Source organism: Heterodontus francisci, chromosome 26 (assembly GCF_036365525.1).
Source record: "Heterodontus francisci isolate sHetFra1 chromosome 26, sHetFra1.hap1, whole genome shotgun sequence".
In the NCBI taxonomy this organism is placed as follows: domain Eukaryota; kingdom Metazoa; phylum Chordata; class Chondrichthyes; order Heterodontiformes; family Heterodontidae; genus Heterodontus; species Heterodontus francisci.
Genome location: NC_090396.1, coordinates 48072540 through 48091977, shown reverse-complemented (window position 1 = coordinate 48091977; position 19438 = coordinate 48072540). Strand labels below are relative to the sequence as shown.

Below are 19438 nucleotides of genomic sequence, written 5' to 3'. Positions count from 1 at the left end.
AACAGAGGATAATGTTTGCAGGTGAATGCACTATTAATTTGTACTGATTATGCAGATTTTATAGTTATATTTTCATTCAGTTTATTTCTTGTTCTTATGTGGTGGCATGACAAGTCCAATGCACCTGTTCTTATTCTTGGTCTTTAGAGAGTCTCCTGAATTATCTGTTTGACTGGCAAACACTTTAATGACATACTTTCCTTAGTATTGCCCTTTACTCATTTAATGTTTTTTTGACATACCAGTGACAGTAACCGAGTGTTTAAAACCAGCCCGCATGGTCAGCGGAGAAAGAGTTCGACTGTGATGACCCCTCCTCCTATCCATGTTAATGGAATGCTAAACCAAGAGGTGAGTTGGTGCATGAGTGGACATCAGAATCTGGAATACTGCACACTCAAAACATGCTAATCTCAAAACCACATTCCCAGAAAACTGGACAGCAGTCATGAAGACTTCCGGTTTATGTTCCGAGAAGTTATATCGGCATTCCAGGAATTAAACTGTGTGTTCTCCAAAAATACAAGACCACTTCTTTTGCTCAATATGGGCCATATTTTCCCTTGTCCACTAATTTTAGTGTTGAAGTTGATAAAAGTATAATTTAGTTGCCATAACAGGCATATTGTTACCATGGTATTCCGTATTTCATACTCATGTCTACTTTCTCGCTAAAATTAGCAGATGGTAAACTACACCTGTATATTACAGAGAAACATAGTATCATGTGTAGACCAATTGGTCCATTGAACCTGCTCCACAATTTTGTTATGCTTGGCCCCTCTTTTGTTTTAATCCCAATTCCTTGCCGTTCTCCCTTTGTGAGCATCCAGCTGAGCAAGCGTCTCAAAATTGCTACTTTTATTATGGGTCCCACTATAATAAAGTGTCACAAAAAAGAGGATACTTAAATGTGCTTTAACAGTTTCATAACACATCTTTCTTCAGACACATCAACAGGAGAGTCTGGTGAGCTTTAGTGGGATGAGCAGTGCCAGCAGCCATTTAAACTCATCACCTGACAGCAGTGAGAATTTTGCAGACAATCGACACACCCAAACAGAGTTCCTCAAAGGTATGGAGACTTGCTGTAGAATTCTGTAGCCATACAGAAGTTGCATTAATGTGTTTTGGACTGACCTTGCATGGTTGGTGTTGAACCACGTTGATTGTTTTCTTCCCTAGCCTCTGAGTTCCTGATGCCCTAATTCAGTTGAAAGATGAAAATTGTACTGAATTTCCTTCCCTCTACTACAAGAGATCAGCAGGGAGCAGGGAAAAGTGGTAGGGAGGGCTATTATGAGGTACCCGCCTCTGAAAATGCTCTTGGATATTTTCTGTCCACCACCCCACCAGCAGGGATCTCAACCACCTGCCCCTTGACTGTTGCACCTCAGTTAAACAATGACAGATTGTGGCTCTTAGAAAACTGACTGATTTCTCTGCCTTCCTGGTGCAATGTCACTGACCTCAGTTCAGATCAGAAGAGGGGTGGCAGTACTTGATGGGGCAGTATTAGCAAGATGGCCGAAAGAGAATGAGGGAGAGGACTGACATCTGGCGACCTCCCCCTCTCCATGCAATTATTTATTTAATATTCAGAAGATTTCTGCACCCTTTCATTTTGGCTCTATTTCCTTTCTGCTGCTGCAGTGCAACACAGTTTAATTTTATTGATGGCAGAAGCTGGCTCTCTCTGTAGAGCAGAAGCTGGCTCTCTCCATACAGCAGAAGCTGGCTCTCTCCGTAGAGCAAGTTATTGCCTGGAACCTACCCTGCTTTATAAAAACTCCTACCCTGAAACATCCCCAGCTAGAATTCACCCTGAAGGAAAGTCCAGCCCATTATCCCTCCAAATATTGCACCCCCCCCCTCCCCACCCCCCGTATTACAAATGCAATGTACACTTAAAGTAAGTTGCAAGTACTGCCATGACAGCTGTGATGAAATAATTAAATGATTTCCATTTTTATTAGAACGCAATCAGATGTTGACGGGCACCAAGAACATCGCAGTCAAAGCAGCAAGGCGACGTTCAAAAGCTCTGGAAAGTGACAACAGGCTACACATTCTGGAACCCATGAAGGAGAAAACAAGTATTTCCCTGCATTCAATGAAGGAAAATGAAGAGTCATTTTATAGAGGCATTCCTGGGCCATCATTGACACTGTACAGACACCTGCAGGGTCAAGTTATAAAGCATGCAGCCAGTGAGGACAATCTATCCACTAGTACTGGTGAGATAGTCAACCATGTACAGCATAACGAGGGAGAATCCCCTAATGGGTGGTCTCAATCCGACAAAAAGGAAAACAAAAAGACAAGTAGAAGAGAGGAGACATCAGAAGCCAAACGGAAGAAAAGAAGGTCAAGATCTTTTGAGGTCAACGGTCAAGGGGTTGGTATTTTGTTAATGCAGGAGTGAATTGAAATTTATTTTTTGCCTTTATTTTCTATGTGCAAGTTTGTTGATTCAAAAATGAAATAAAATGCCATCAGCACTGATTTAAATAGATCAGTGTCTGGGACAGAAATATACTCTTTTAACTGAAATAATTTATTCTAGTCACTGGTATCAAATGGATATTGCCAATGTATTAGAGAACTTGTTCTGGAAAATTTCAAAATCATCATTTAACACTTTGAATGTAGACACACTAAAACTATGCATTTCCATAGCAACAATGCACATTAACATTTGTGATTGGTACACAAATATTAAAAGTATGGATTTTACCCAGAATGGTGCTTTCAAAATATCTCCCAATCGAGGTTATTTCTAGCATACTCTGTGTGGAACAATACCAGGCACTTTTCAGTCTCTCAGTAGAACCCAGAGATGTCATTGGATTCACTCATTTCCAGTTTATTGCTGCTAATAAACCAGTAACTTGATTTTTTTTTTTAAACCTTGAGATTAGAGTAAATATTTTTGGTAATAATGTGGACAATAAATTTATGTAATCATTCTATTTCGAACAGATTCAATCTTATATCCCGAATCATATTTTCCTACTACTGTCTTGTTATGTACTTTATATCCTGTTTTAATGCAACTTTTTTGTTTTCCTATTTGAAAAAATCTTATTCTTTTATTAACTTCCCAGTTACCCCATCCTAAGAATATTTCATCCCGATTCCAACCATTGGAAAGTATTTCAGATAATAGATTTAACGTGAATGGCCAATCTCAGTTACGGACCCATGGAAAACCAACACTTGCACCTGGGAAAGTAAAGTTCCCAATCAGCCATTATGCAGGTAAGTGGGATATTCACTGTTAGGATAGAAATAAAATCAGCCTTGACATGATGGTTCATACACACTGATATAAAACAATTCTGTTTCACTGTATGCAATTATACTCTTAATTCAAAGTTGCTTCATTCAAATTATTGGTGAACGCAAAATTTAGTGAAAAATGACTGAAATATTACTAGATTTTAGTTTTATGACATTGTACATATTGTAGGATTTCATGAAGTAAAAGTGGGAGGACACTCTTGTGGAGCATAAAAACTGACAAAAACTAATTGACTTGAATAGCCTGTTTCTGACCTGTAAATTCTTTGTATTTGACACAAGTATCCAGCGATAAACACTTAAGGCTTTGAATATCATTGCACTCACCAACAGCAAAAACTTAAAGCAAAATCAAGAATTATTTGAGGAAACTATGTTAAAAACATTCTATACATGCAATTCATTGTTATAGCATTTCATACCTATTTTTGCATGTTCTGAAACATATTCTGGTAACCTGCATCTTGTTCCTCCTGTATTGCTTACACTCATGAAGTTGCATCCCTATTGCTGTTTTCTTATTGTTATGAAAGTGCTTCCATTTTTAATTTTTTTTTGTGAGGACTTGTGTTTAAAACTGAAAAGATTTCATAGATGCTGGACTTTATCTTGTTGAAAGTTCACTGAAAGGACACGAGATGTTGAGTTTGAAAACAACCTTTACTGGATATCACATGCCTTAGGATAAATAAGCAACAGAAACCTTGGTGACTTGGGGGAGATGTTTACAGAGAAGTAACATGTCATAATTTATGAGGGTCAGGAGTTTTTGCTTCTGAGATGTTATTTTGGTTCAGTTTGGGTGTGGACTGTTGTTGAAAGCAGTTGGAAATCAACCTGCCAAGAGAGAAACACACAGCTCATCTCTTTCCTCCTGTCTCTGTGAAACCCTGCAACGATCCAGTTTGTGGGAGCTGCATTTCTGTTGAGAAGCTGGAAAATCCTGCCAGATTAATTCTCAAAGCCACCTGAAAAGAACTGCTCCAGAAAATATCCCAGTGACCTGTCTACATGTTCTCGGATGCCAGACTGTATGCCATTTTGGGACACATTTCTCATCCATTTTCCTCAAGAATTAACAAGCATTTGGCCAAAGTATTCTTCTTTTGTCTGTTTTTTTGTAAAAGAGCTCTGCAGAGAAATTTTTTTTTCTCTTTAACCAGAGTGTATGTGTGTGTTTGTGTGGGTGGGGGGGGGTATTTAAAAAGGGAACATTCATATTTCAATCTGTGTGTTAATGCTTTGCTTTGTTACTGAATAAGTCCTGTTTATAATAAAATGATAGAGCTGGAACCTGTCATAGCCGCTAAGCGCATTGCACTGCTGAACTACAAGAAAGCCCCCAGCGAGATAACATCCATAGCACTTAAAGCTGCCAGAAGCGCTGCACAAAGAACAGCCAGGCGCTGCGTAAATGACTACTGGCAACACCTATGCAGTCATATTCAGCTGGCCTCTGACACAGGAAATATCAGAGGCATGTATGATGGCATTAAGAGAGCTTTTGGGTCAACCATGAAGAAGATTGCCCCCCTCAAATCTAAGTCAGGGGACACAATCACTGACCAACGCAAGCAAATGGACCGCTAGGTGGAACACTATCTAGAACTGTACTCCAGGGAAAATGTTGTCACTAAGACTGCCCTCAATGCAACCCTGTCTCTGGATGAGCTGGACGTACAGCCAACTAAATCATAACTCAGTGATGCCATTGATTCTCGAGCCAGCGGAAAAGCCCCTGGGAAGGACGGCATTACCCCTGAAATCATCAAGAGTGCCAAGCCTGCTATACTTTCAGCTCTGCATGAACTGCTTTGCCTGTGCAGGGATGAGGGAGCAGTACCACAGGACATGCGCGATGCCAATATCATCACTCTCTATAAGAACAAGGGTGACCGCGGTGACTGCAACAACTACCGTGGAATCTCCCTGCTCAGCATAGTGGGGAAAGTCTTTGCTCCGGAAGCTGGCTGAGCATGTCTATCCTGAGGCATAGTGTGGCTTTTGAGCAGAGAGATCCACCATTAACATGCTGTTGTCCCTTCACCAGCTACAGGAGAAATGCCGTGAACAACAGATGCCCCTGTATGTTGCTTTCATTGATCTCACCAAAGCCTTTGACCTCGTCAGCAGAAGTGGTCTCTTTAGACTACTAGAAAAGATTGGATGCCCAGCAAAGCTACTAAGTATCATCACCTCATTCTATGACAATATGAAAGGCACAATTCAGCATAGCGGCGCCTCATCAGACTCCTTTCCAATCCTGAGTGGCGTGAAACAGGGCTGTGTTCTCGCACCTACACTGTTTGGGATCTTCTTCTCCCTGCTGCTCTCACATGCATTCAAGTCCTCAGAAGAAGGAATTTTCCTCCACACAAGATCAGGTGGCAGGTTGTTCAATCTTGCCCGTCTAAAAGCGAAGACCAAAGTATGGAAAGTCCTCATCAGGGCACTCCTCTTTGCTGACGATGCTGCATTAACATCTCACACTGGAGAGTGTCTGCAGAGACTCATCGACAGGTTTGCGGCTGCCTGCAATGAATTTGGCCTAACCATCAGCCTCAAGAAAACGAACATCATGGGACAGGACGTCAGAAATGCCCCATCTATCAATATCGGCGACCACACTCTGGAAGTGGTTCAAGAGTTCACCTACCTAGGCTCAACTATCACCAGTAACCTGTCTCTCGATGCAGAATTAAACAAGCGCATAGGCTTCCTCTGCTATGTCCAGACTGGCCAAGAGAGTGTGGGAAAATGACGCACTGACACAGAACACAAAAGTCCAAGTGTATCAAGCCTGTGTCCTCAGTACCTTGCTCTACGGCAGCGAGGCCTGGACAACGTACGTCAGCCAAGAGCGACGTCTCAATTCATTCCATCTTCGCTGCCTCCGGAGAATCCTTGGCATCAGGTGGCAGGTCCGTATCTCCTACACAGAAGTCCTTGAGGATGCCAACATCCCCAGCATATACCCCCTGCTAAGCCAACGGTGCCTGAGATGGCTTGGCCATGTGAGCCGCATGGAAGATGGCAGGATCCCCAAGGACACATTGTACAACGAGCTCATCACTGGTACCAGACCCACCGGCCATCCATGGCTCTGCTTCAAAGACGTCTGCAAACGCGACATGAAGTCCTGTGACATTGATCACAAGTCGTGGGAGTTAGTTGCCAGTGATCGCCAGAGCTGGCGGACAACCATAAAGGCGGGGCTAAAGTGTGGCGAGTTGAGGAGACTTAGCAGTTGGCAGGAAAAAAGACAGAGGCGCAAGGAGAGAGCCAACTGTGTAACAGCCCCGACAACCAATTTTATCTGCAGCACCTATGGAAGAGTTTGTCACTCTAGAATTGGCCTTTATAGCCACTCCAGGCGCTGCTTCACAAACCACTGACCACCTCCAGGCGCTTACCCATTGTCTCTCGAGACAAGGAGGCCAAAGAAAGTTTTGTTGTTTATTAAAGAAACCTGGTTGGTGTATTTTATTCTGGGATGAAGAGTAGAGTATATGATTGACTGTATTGGTAACTGGGTAAACATTTAAATATATGTTGTGATCTGTGGAGAAGTGGAACTGGAAAAGACAGTGCACTCCTCCTACCTCGGTCGTAGCATATAATTGGGGGCTCTGTGAGAGATAACCCAAAGCCGACGATGTGCAATTGTAAGTGGGGTAATAATAATTGAAAAGAGGAAAAGGAAAAACATGTTTTTTTGTGCGTTAGAGTAAAGTTTACATTACCAGAATGGATTTATCAGTTGCTACTACCTTTCTGGAGAAGGAGGACTTATCCCTGAGTTATTTGAGAAACTTGACCAAGGTTAGGCTAATAGCTTTTGCAGCAAAACTGGGATAAGAGTTAAAAGCAAGAAAACAGACATAATTGATGTAATAGCACAGCATTTGTAATTGGAAGAAGAAAAAGGCAATCCAGATGGTAGTTCAGTTGAATTAGCTAGGATTCAATCACAGATGAAGCAGTTTGAAACTGAAAAGGAGAAAGAAAACTAAATGGATATGAAAAAGCTTGAGCTTGAACAGGAAAGAGAATTTACAATGAAGAAACTTGAACTTGAAAGAGAGGAAAGGAAAAAAGAGACAGCATTTCAAAGAGAAAGAGAAGGAAGGGATTTCAAATTTAAAAATCTGGAGTGGTCTTGACTCCAGGGAAAATTTTAGTGTGGAAAGATCTGATTCCAGTCCAGGACACGGTGGAGAGTGGTTTAACTTTGTGCAAGCCCTCCCAAAGTTTGAGGAAAGGGAGGTAGAGGCATTTTTTCTTTCTTTTCAAATGATAGCCAAACAGATGAAAAGGCTGAAGGAAAGCTGGACACTGCTTATGCAAAGCAGGTTGATGGGCAGAGCTCATGAAGTTTATGACATGCTTACTGAGGAGGCTTCTGCAGATTATGAGATGGCAACAAAGGCTATTCTCGCTGCTTATGAGTTAGTCCTTAAAGTGTATCGGCAGAGATTTCGGAACCTCCGTGGATAGCCTGGGCAGACTTATATAGAATTTGAGAGGGTAAAGCAAATTAATTTTGATCGTTGGATGCGGGCACTAAAAGTAGAGGCCATGTATGAGAAGCTTAGAGAAATAATTCTCCTGGAAGAATTTTAAAAATTCACTCCCTCTGTTATAAGAACCCATGTAGAGAACCAGAAGGTGTCAGCAGCCAGACAGGTAGCAGAAATCGCTGATGATTATGAGCTTTTTTACAAGCCTAAACACTTTGTCTGTCACCCCCGCAAACTGGAGAAGGATAGAAGGTGAAAGGAAGGCAAGTAGCCAGGGGCAAGAAGGGAAAGCTGGGAACACCCCGGGATCTCCTCCTCGGGCCAGAAACGAAGATACTGAGGGTGGAAGTGAGGTCCCAAAGCCTACGTGTAACCACCTTTGTGCAGAATACTGGAAGTTGCGGGATAAACCTTTGGGACTTATTGCAGTACAAAGGGTCTATACAGAGAAAGGGACCCTGCCTGAGAGTATGAAATCAGGCTGTACATCTGACTTCAGCTGTAACGCCAAGTAAAAAGCCACTGTGAGGGCGGGGGACGTGAAGAAGACACCTGAGAATTATAAGGAATTCTTGTCAAGAGGAAAAGTAACTCCTTATCCCTCAAGTCAGGCAGGTAAACCTATAGTTATACTTAGGGATACTGGTGCCACCCAAACTCTTTGTCTGGGGAAAGACATAACATTTCCACCAGAGAGTGCATTGAATGCCAAGGTTTTAGTGAATGGTATTGGCAGGTGTATATACCCTTACCTTTGCGTTGGGTGCACATGGAGTGTGAGCTAATGTCTAGAATGGTAACCGTAGGAGTTGTCCATAGTTTGTCTATAGACGGAGTTGACCTACTCCTGGGGAATGATTTGGCCGGAGCGAAGGTAGTAGCTTCTCCAGTAGTCAGACCAAATGAAGTCAAAGAGACAGAACAGCTTCAGGAAAATGTTCCAGGAATTTTTCCTTTGTGTGTAATGACCCGAGCAATGGCTAAACAAGTTCCATTGTCGGAGGTAAAATTGGCACCACAGACAGATCATTGAATATCTGAAATTTTCTTTGGGATTTGGATAATCTGAAGGAAATGTTCAATAAGTCTTCTCTAATCAAGGCTCAGCAAACTAATACAGAGTTAAATAAAGTGGCATAATTGGCTCTAACAAAAGCTGAGGCAAAAGGAATTCCGGAAGGCTATTATATTGAAAATGGGATTCTGATGAGGAAGTGGATACCACCTCTCAGATCTGCTGACAAAGAATGGATATTGTTCACCAGACAGGTAGTACTGCCAAAGTATCGCCGGAAAATATTTAGAATAGCCCATGAAATTCCTATAGCAAGACATGTAGGGATTCGGAAGACCCATTCACATATAAGTCAGTATTTCCAAGGTTGTGGTGAAGTTTTGTAAAAAGTGCCATGCATACTGAATTGTGGGAAAACCACAGCATGCCATAAAACTGGCACCTCTAATTCCCATACCAGTTTTTGGGGAACCATTTAGTAGGGTGTTGGTAGACTGTGTAGGACCTTTAGCAAAAACGAAAGCGGGACCCCAATATATACTCACTATCATGGATATGGCTACTCGGTTCCAGAAAAGATCCTAGTGACCCGTCTATGTGTTCTCGGACGCCAGACACTATGCCATTTTGAGACACAACATATCTCATCTATTTTCTTCAAGAAATAACAAGTATTTGGCCAAAGTATTCTTTTTGTCTGTTTTTTGTAAAAGAGCTCTGCAGAGAAAATTTATTTTTTCTCCTTAACGAGTGTGTATGTGAGTATGTATGTGGCGGGTGGGGAGTATTTAAAAAGGTAACTTTCATATTTCAATCTGTGCGTTAATGCTTTGCTTCGTTACTGGATAATTCTTGTTTTATAATAAACTGATAGTTTTGTTGTTTATTAAAGAAACCTGGTTGGTGTATTTTTATTCTGGGATAAAGAGTAGAGTATATGATTGACTGGGTGAACATTTAATTAAATGTTGGGACCTGTGAGAAGTGGAACTAGAAAAGACTCCTTGGTCATAACAGTATTCTCATTTATTGGCAGCTAGCTTCTGACTTGTGCTTTTTTGTACCTTTTGCTTATCCATCAAAAAAATGAATAGCTAGCAATGAATCACAAATTTTTAAAGCATTATTGATCTTAAATTCACAATTCATAAAATATCTTGGCCAAAATCAATTCAGAACACCTAATTGCTATTCAGTCTGTGTCTTTGTGTAATGCTGAACTAATACAATACTCACTGTTGAAAGTGTCATTGTGTTTTTTAAAATGTTAGTTATATAATATGCATATCTATAATTTAAAGACTGTAAATAGATGTTTATCTTGGTTTCCTAACCCTCTTTGTCAAATTCCCTGAGATTTTGTGATGATTAATTACATTTCAGTGTCTCTTGTACCCCAACATTAATCACACAGTGCGAACACACAATCATACCTGCAGTAAACACTTCCGCTATCTGAGGTATTATTGTGATTCTTCTTAACCTGTTCTCTAACTCAGAACTGCAAATCTTAAGGTATTTAATTTGATGGTGCTTTGCAGCTCAGATAAATGCTGCATCTTTTCAGATCCATTCTTGTGCCTCACTCCAGCCTACCTGTACACCCCACTACCATCCTCAAAATACATGCTGCAAAAGAGCAATCCCACAACAGCTCCCTACTTGCACTCCTCCTCCACTTTAATTTAGTTTACCATTTTCCTAAAATATTTCAAGTGAATATTTCTTGGTAACTAAAGACAATGGAACTTACATGAGCATCTGTATATAACTGAGGCAACAGTATAGGCAAACATTAAGATTTGCCTTCCATTCTGCAAAGTATGAGGCATTTCCCAATATCCACTAACCCCTAGGCAAACTTTGCACTCCTCCTCAGATACCTCCCTTTGCAGTACTCATTGACAACTCCTCTCAACTATTCAACATACCTATCCCTACTGTCCTTACCCTAAATAGTATCTAATCCCTTAACTGTTACTTACTTCCCTCCAACTCAATTCTTTCTAACCCACACAGTTCACCACAATAACTCATAGATCAAACCCACAGGTTCACATTACCTCCTTATTGTTTTACCACATGCTCTACACTGCCTCATCACTACTTACATAGACACAAAACCAATGACCTTCCCAAACACCATATTTTATCACTTTCTGTTCTGGACACAACGGGTTGAATCTTATTGGCATGCCGCACGCTGCAGTGGCGCGCTGTGAAGTCGACAGCCTTCCAACACGGAGGTGCCGCCGCAGAACCCCCGCGATATTATGCAGGGGGGGCTCATTTAATGGAGGGGGTGGAGCCGCTGCCCCCAATGGCGTAGAGGAGGTGGCCACCACGTCCCTGACAACGGCGTCTGGCAAACTTCATAGGCACCGGTGCATTTTTAAAGGGCTTCCAGCCCTTCAGGACAAATTTAAATTTTTAAAGGTGCCGGTTGTATGTAAATTTAAATAAAGATTTGCCCCCCACATCCCATGCAAGTTAGTTTTTTGGCCTATCCCCCCAAACAAAATTAGTTATCAGTTGCAACCATTACCCCCCCCCCTCCGCCCCCCACCAAACATTATTCCTTTTGACCCTGAACCCCTTCCCACCATCCCCACACCCATAAAAGCATTTTTTCCCACTACCCCACCCGCCCTGATAATTTGACTCCTCCCCCCTCCCCACCAGTGTCTCGCCTCGGAACTCTGTACAGAGTTCCGAAGGCGTGCGAGTTGCAGCCAGTGGCTGTAAAATCAGCGTGGGACAGCTGCCGGTGGCAGGTAAGTTCATTTGCATGCTTATTACCCTAATTTAAATATTTTAATGAAGGCCCAGCCACTCGAGTCCACACCGAGGCCTCACCGCCGCCAGTAATATCTAGTGGGACCTTCATGGCATCGTGGGTCTTGGCGGTCTGCTCCCACTAGCATTTTATGGGCCTCCCCACCACGACCCACGGCGTCACGGGACTAGTAAAATCCAGCCCAACATTTCCACATGAAATACTATCTCCTGCAATATGTTGTTTTACAGAAATGAAGAAAATAAATTTGACATAAAATAAAGAATTTCTTTTAGTAGTTCTCCCAGCAGCTATCACCATGTGGTGATTTTTTTAAAATGGTTATTTCATTTTTAGTGCCCATATACATTGTGCGAACAACTGAAACAAGTAAGCTGTCTGTCTGTATTGCATTGTGTAGGTGAGAGTGACCTTCAGATGCTGGAGGTAGTCAGTACACCACCCAGCACCATCTACCAGAGAAATGCCAATGGGAGAGGGCTGGCAGTACAGAAGAAGGTCAGAGGTGAGAATACAAAGCTCTGTGGAATTCGCTCAACACCATCCAGGACAAAGCAGCCTGCTTGATCAGCACCCCATCCACCACCTCAAACATTCAATCTCTCCACCACCAGCAGTGGCAGCAGTGTGCACCGTCTACAAGATGCACTGCAGCAACTAGCCAAGGCTCCTTTGACAACATCTTCTAAACCTGCACCCGCTACCACCTAGAAGGACAAGGGCAGCAGATGCATGGAAACACCACCACCTGCAAGTTCCCCTCCAAGCCACACACCGTCCTGACTTGAAACTATATCGCCGATCCTTTACTGCCACTGGGTCAAAAACCTGTAGCTCTCTTGCTAACAGCACTGTGGGTGTACCTACACCATTTGGACTGCAGCAGTTCACTACCACCTTCTCCAGGAAAATTAGAGATGGGAAACAAATGCTGACTTGCCAATGATGCTCGCATCCCATGACCGAATAAAACAAGGCTGTGTTTGCTGACAACGCAACCACTAGGTGGCACAGTACTAGCACATGTGCAAATGCAGGCTCTTCTACTGAAACATCACTGTCTGCATCGTTTAGGCAGCTGCCAGGATTAAAGATGGTGCTGCTCAATTTATCACAAAAAACCAATTCAACCCAAAAATCCCCTCTATCGGCCCCTCCTGCGTCTGTCTTCTCACCACTGGCTCCCCACTGCCTTCCCTTAAGCACTCGCTACAGCCTCGCCATTCCTCCCCCACCCCTCAGCTGCTCACTCCTCCCCCACCTCCCGGCCGATTGTTCCCCGCTCCTCGCTTCCCGCCCCCACCGCCACCCCGCTCTCCAGCCACTCACTCCCCACTTCCCCCCACCTCCAGTTGCTAGCTCTAGGTCGTGCCACTTCCCTCCTCTCGGCCACAAGCTCCCACGTTCGATCGTTCTCATCCGCCTGAAAAAGCAAGGCGGGCCATGAGGAGCGATGGAGCGACGTAGGAGTGACTGGCTGAGAGGAGGGAAGTGGCGCGGCCTAGAGATAGCAGCTGGAGGCGGGGTGGGGAAGTGGGGAGAGAGTGGCCTGAGAGCAGGTGGCAGTTGGTGGGGGGGACAGGAAGCGGGGAACAATCGGCCGAGGGGAACCGGGGGTGGGGGAGCAGTGGCGAGGTCAGGAGCGAGCGGCTGAGGGGGGGAAGCGGCTGATGGGGAGGAGGGGGGAGGGGGAGACAGCATGGAGGCCTGGAGCTGATGGGGGAGTGTGGCCAGTGGGACAGGTGAGAGTAGCTGAGTGGGGGGAGTAGTTAATGTTGGCGTTATGCGATGACGTTTTCCCACGCATACGCCAATTAGTCCTGGCAAGACGTAGACTGCGCATGCGCAGCATCTCACTGAGAGCAGAAGACCGTTTGAGCATGTGCGCAGCTTGAAGCCCTCTGATGACATCAGCCAGCCACTGCATTGTCATGAGTCACTTTAATAAAAGAAAGTAAAAGACAAAGCATTAGTCCGGAGAGAATGTTTATGGCAGAATAATGAACAGCTCTCTCCGAAAGCAAAACCATGAAAAACAAGTTTAAGACAAGCACATGGACTAACGCTTTGTCTTTTACTACAACAATTAGCACTCCCTTTGTCTTTTGTTCCATGACACCTCTGTCATTTAATTTCTCTTGCCCTCTGCCCTATAACACACCTCTTTTAGTCTTTTATTCCCCTCCCCCCTTGCACTTGCTCAAAGCCTATTACATTTCTAACTTTTGCCACTTCTGATAAAAGGTCATAGACCTGAAATATTAGCCGAGATTTTATCCTGGTGATGGGAGTCTCGTAGTCCGGGAAAAATTACACCAAAAACCCCGCATTGCCTCTGCTGTGGGAGGCCGCCAAATCTAGTGCCAATTAGGCATTTAAGTGGACAATTTTGGGCCTTCCACGGGATCAAGGACCCCGCTGCCGGAGATCCCGCCCTCAGAGAGCTGTCGGCCAATCAGAGGAAGCCATCTCTTTCACTGAGCAGTGCCACAGTGAAGGCGGTGGCTGTTGCTGAACCCGAGGCCTTGGAGCAGTGCTGAACCCAGGCCACAGGAAGGTCAGGTTGGGAGGGATCTTGCGGGGTGGGGGTCGTGGGGGACAGATGCGTAGGGGGGTTCATTAGCAAGGACAGTGGGTGGTTCTAAGTGGGGCCCTCCCCCTCTTCCCGATGCCAGGCCAGTGCCTTTTAACGAGGGACCTGTTCCCCGTCCCCCGTTCCCCCCCCCCCCGACCTGCTGGAACTGTCCAGCAGAATGCAGTTTTTTCAGCCATGCTTCCCATGTGGCAACAGGGCCGCCCGCTAATTGTGGCAGAAGTGGGATGAAGCCCTCACAGGCCTTCCCACCCCAGACTTAATTTAGGCAGAGGCAGGAAGGTGGTGGGGGTCTCCCCTGCCACCATCCCACCCGATTTTATGCTCTCCCCACCTCCAAACCCACTGCAGGGGAGTGCATAAAATTCCCCCCCCCCCCCCGTTAACTCTTGTTTCTCTATCCACAAATACTGCCAGACCTGCTGCATATTTCCAGCAACTTCTGTTTTTATTATTAGAGCATACATCCTGTGGATGCATCAGCACTTAATACTCCTATTAGCTCCAATTTATATTAATGACTTCACTCAGAGACACGGTGCAAACTCAGAAAATTTGCCGACAATACTAAAGTGGAGGTTGAAGGACAGCTAAATTTGAGGAGCAACCACAGAGCTACAGAACTAGTTAAATAAAATATGTGTGTGGGCAGGACAATGGTGTTGGAATAGCTGTGGTTGAAATTGAAAGTGATTTCTGATGGTAAAGATGATTCTGAATATCAAGAATTTAAATTATGAAGAAACATTAAGGAAGTTGTGCTTGTTTTCGTTGGAAATGTGGAAATTCCAAAGTGATTTCATTGAAGGTTTTAGATTACAAAAGTAACTGACGAACAATTTCCTTAAATTTATTTTATCATTTATTCAAAATATCAGGGAATGCAAATTAAAAATTAATAAATTGGCATCAAGAAGGGAAATTGGAACTTTCTAATCCACGTGATAATGGGGTGAAAGGAGGGTGTTGAAGTGAACAACTTCAAGGGGTTCCGGAGACAAATTACCTGGAGAGAGGAAGAAGGACCCAAAAGACCTTCTCAAATTTCATATGTAATTACTGAACCACAACACATTTATATGAAGTAATCTATCAGTACAGACAGTCCAGCACTGCCATCCCAATTTAATCATTACAGATGCAAGCCTTAAGGCTGCCTGCTGTTTGTCAAAAAACATTAGAACTTAAGCGAGTTATTTTCAGTCGTCAGCAAGACACCTGGAAATAAATAAAAGCATTGCATTCTGACTATGGGTAGGAAAAACTGATATGTATCTTTCTCTACTTGCAACCACAGTGGCTGATGGTGATTCATACAGAGCTGTGCTGCCAGCAAGAACCAAAGAGAATTGCATTTATAAAGAAGCTTTCACATTCACAGAATGTCTCAAAGCACTTCAACTAATTGCTTTTTTAAAGTGCAGTCACTGTTATGTAAACAACCACAGCAGCCAATGCAGACACAGCAAAGTCCCACAGCCAACAATGAGATAAGTCACCAGTTAATCTATTTCAGTGGTATTTCTTGAGGGATGGGTGTTAATCAGGACACCAGGAGAATTTCCTGCTTTTCTTCAAATTTTGCAGTGGGATACTGAACAGGCAGAAAGGACTTTTAGTTAACTTCTCATCCAAAAGACACCACCTCTAAAAATGCAATACTCACACAATACTGCACTAAACTAAGTACCTGGATTATGTTCACAAGTCTCCTGACTCATAAACAAGAGTGCTATCAACTGAGCAAGCTGACAGTTATAAACATGCATCTGTAGCTTGAAGTGTGTTCTCTTCCTGCTGTTGGGAGGGTGTATGTCGGAGAGAGGAAGGGGACAGTAATAATAATTTTTAAATTATCTACTGTTGAAATGAATACTTACAAACCATTTTTTTAACACAGGTCCAACAATTGCAGCATCAGATGTGGCTAGCTCAACTTCTATGCTCAATCAGCCTGGAAACTTCAAGAAGCCTCTGAACCGTAACCCTCAGCCACATTTTAACTACACAGTGACAAATGGAAAGAGTGATGTCAGACCTAGGAAACACTAATTCAGCAACAGATAGAACTTTTTATGTAGCCTGTGTTGAAAACCTACAGGACATTCTTGGTTTCATTTGGAAGAAAGGGGAATAAAGGAAGCCTTCACTGGTTGGATAAGATAGACTATATACAAAACAGAACAGAAAACAATGCAGAAACATAGGTGGTGTTGCAAATATTTGGGATCACATATTTTCTGTTAATGTATCTTTTGGTTATCTAAATCAGTGGATTCACTTGTTTTTGTTATGGATGTATTTTAAGGAAAGGTGTTTTGTGTTTTGTTTTTATTCATAATAAGTAAAGGAATCTCAAGCTTTGCAATGTTTATCCTTTACCTAGATTTATCTAGAGAAAAAAAAATCCTGCTGCCAATTGCCACAATAATGGACTCAAATATTTCTCCATGAGCATTAATGCAACATTGTCCACAATTTTGGACTGCACTCTCAATTTAAGGAATCAAAATACAAAAGTATACTTTATTCTTTGACAAAATCAGTGTCATTATAAAGCTTAATGAGAACCAAATGTTTCATTTTTTTTACTAGACTCTGTGAATTTATGATTTTTTTAAACAAGTGCACTGCTGATGCCTAATTCTTGTTCCAGTTTGGAAGAGAATGAGCACGCAGATCAGACAGCAAGTAGGTTCAAGAATATTAATTGTGTTTTGGACCAAAAGCATAAACAAATGAGTTGTTCTGCTCAGTGGCAGCTGCATGTCACTTGTGCATCAGATACAGCTAATGTTAATTGACGATCGATGAATATTTATCTTATAGGCACCTTTTTTGGCTAAGTATAGCAATCTATTTCAAGCCATCATCTTGCGAAAGGAAATTTAACTTACCTTTAAGTGGCATTTATTTTAATTTAGTTTTTTTGCCCACCCATTATTCTCTCCTTGAAACATTAGAACATAAGAAAAAGCCCATCCTTCCCCTCAAGATCGCTCCGCCATTCAATACGATCATGGCTGATCTTCTGCCTCAACTCCACTTTCCTACCCATTCCCATATCCCTTGATTCCCCGAGAAACCAAAAATCTGTCTATTTCAGCTTAAATATATTCAACAATGGAGCAGGCTCAATCCTCTGGAGTAGACAATTCCAAAGATTCACAATCCTTGGAGTGAAGAGGTTTCACCTCATCTCAGTCCTGAATGATCGACCCCTTATGCTGAGACTGTGCCCCCGTGTCCTAGATTCCCCAGCCAGGGGAAGCAACCTCTCAGTGTCTAGCAGTCGGGTGCCTTCAGAATCTTGTATGTTTCAGTTAGATCACCTTTCATTCTATTAAACTCCAGCGAGTATAGGCCCAATTTACTCAGCCTCTCATCGTAGGACAACCCTCTCATCATAGGAACTAATCTAGTAAACCTTTGCTGTACCGCCTCCAAGGCAAGTATATCCTTCCTTAGATACGGAGACCAAAACTGCACACAGTACTCCAGGTGTGGTCTCACCAAAGCCCTGTACAATTGTAACAATACTTCTTTATTCTCATACTCCAATCCCCTCGCAAAAAATGGCCACTATGCCAGTTGCCTTCCTTATTGCTTGTTGTACCTCCATGCTAACTTTCTGTTTTCCTTGTACAAGTACTCCCAAGTCTCTCTGAGCAACAACATTTAGAGGTTTCATGCCTTTTCTGTTCTTATACCAAATTGAATAACCTCACACTTCCCCACATTATACGCCATCTGCCATCTTGTTGCTCATTCACTTGACCTATCTATATCTCTTTGCAGGCTCTTTGTGTCCTCCTCACAGCTTACATTCCCACCTAGCTTTGTATCGACTGCAAACGTAGATACATTACTCTTGGTCTCTTCGTCTAAGTCATTAATATAGATTATTAATAGCTGAGGCCCCAGCGCTGATCCTTGCAGCCATCCACTAGTTACAGCCTGGCAACTTGAAAATGACCCATTTTATCCCTACTGTCTGCTTCCTCTCTATTAAGCAATCCTCTATCTATGCTAATATATTACCCCAACTCCATGTGTTCTTAACTTGAGTATGAGCCTTTTGTGTACAACTTATTGAATGCCTTTTGGAAATCCCACATATGCTACATATACTGGTTTTCCTCTTGTAGGGGCGAATTTTACAGAACCATCCCCCCCCCCCGCCCCCCCTCCCGATGCGGGGGTCATGGTGGGGGTGGGGTGGGTTGCGTGCTGGACAATGCCTTCACCAGAGACCCGCCAGGGGATTCGATGTCGGGCAGGCCTGGCCCGATATTAGCAATTGCGGCGAGTCCTTGTGGCAGCCCCCCTGCCGCTCGGCGACAGGAGCCAAATTTAAATATGGAAATAAATTTAAATGAAGAAATAAATTACCTTCTCACTACCACCATCTGTCCCTGTGCGATATTGGTGCCAGTGGCTGGCACTCCCATGCCTTTAGATTGCCGCTTGGGGATCCGAGGCAGAACACTGGTGGGGAGGGGGTAGCAGGTAAGTTTTTCAGTGTGGGGGGAATGGAAGCATGGTCACAGTCATCTCATTGGTGTAGGTGATGGTGGTAAGGGGTAAAATGTAAAGTTGATGCACTTTGGGGGGGGGGGGGAAGGGTGGTGCACAAGGTAAGTGTTTTGGGGGGAGAGGGCAAGTATTTAATTCTATGGTTAGTGGGGGTGGGAGAGGGGCAGGAGACATTTATTTAATTTTTTAATTAACTGCTTCTTTAATATTTAAATTTGACAATAGGGCTCGAAGCCCTTTAAAAATGGCATCAGCGCCTGCACAAAGGCAGCTGACGCCATTGCCGGGAACAAACTGCCTGCCCCCTCTACATCAGCAGGGTGGGCAGTCCGCCCTGGCTATTTAAATGAGCCGCCGCGCTTAATAGCGCGGCAGCTCCGCGACGTGTGGCCCACACGGGCGGCCCGCCATTGTTTTCGCCCACCGCCAATACGGCGGCGGAAGTATAAATTTCAGCCAATAGAATCATAGAAATTTACAGCACAAAAGGAGGCCATTCGGCCATCGTGTCCATGACAGCCGGCAAGTAGCCATCAAGCCTATCCCACTTTATCTAATCCCTTTATTTACCTTCTAGTTACATTCTCAAAAAACTCTAATAAGTTTGTCAAACTCCATTTCCCTTTCGTAAGGCCATGTTGACTTTGCCTGATCATACTATGATTTTGTAAGTG

At 43.4% G+C, this 19438-nt stretch overlaps 1 protein-coding gene across 1 annotated transcript in view; it reads left to right on the top strand.

Annotated features, from left to right (window-relative positions):
- kif19 (kinesin family member 19) overlaps positions 1-18725 on the top strand; it is a 226481-nt gene extending 207756 nt beyond the window's left edge. Inside the window, exons 16-21 of the mRNA XM_068058707.1 lie at positions 246-351; positions 949-1075; positions 1977-2398; positions 3108-3261; positions 12036-12140; positions 16129-18725. Of these exons, the coding sequence (XP_067914808.1) occupies positions 246-351; positions 949-1075; positions 1977-2398; positions 3108-3261; positions 12036-12140; positions 16129-16280 (1066 nt within the window). The 3' untranslated portion in view covers positions 16281-18725. The remainder of the gene's footprint in view (positions 1-245; positions 352-948; positions 1076-1976; positions 2399-3107; positions 3262-12035; positions 12141-16128) is intronic.
- The last annotated feature ends 713 nt before the right edge of the window (positions 18726-19438 follow it).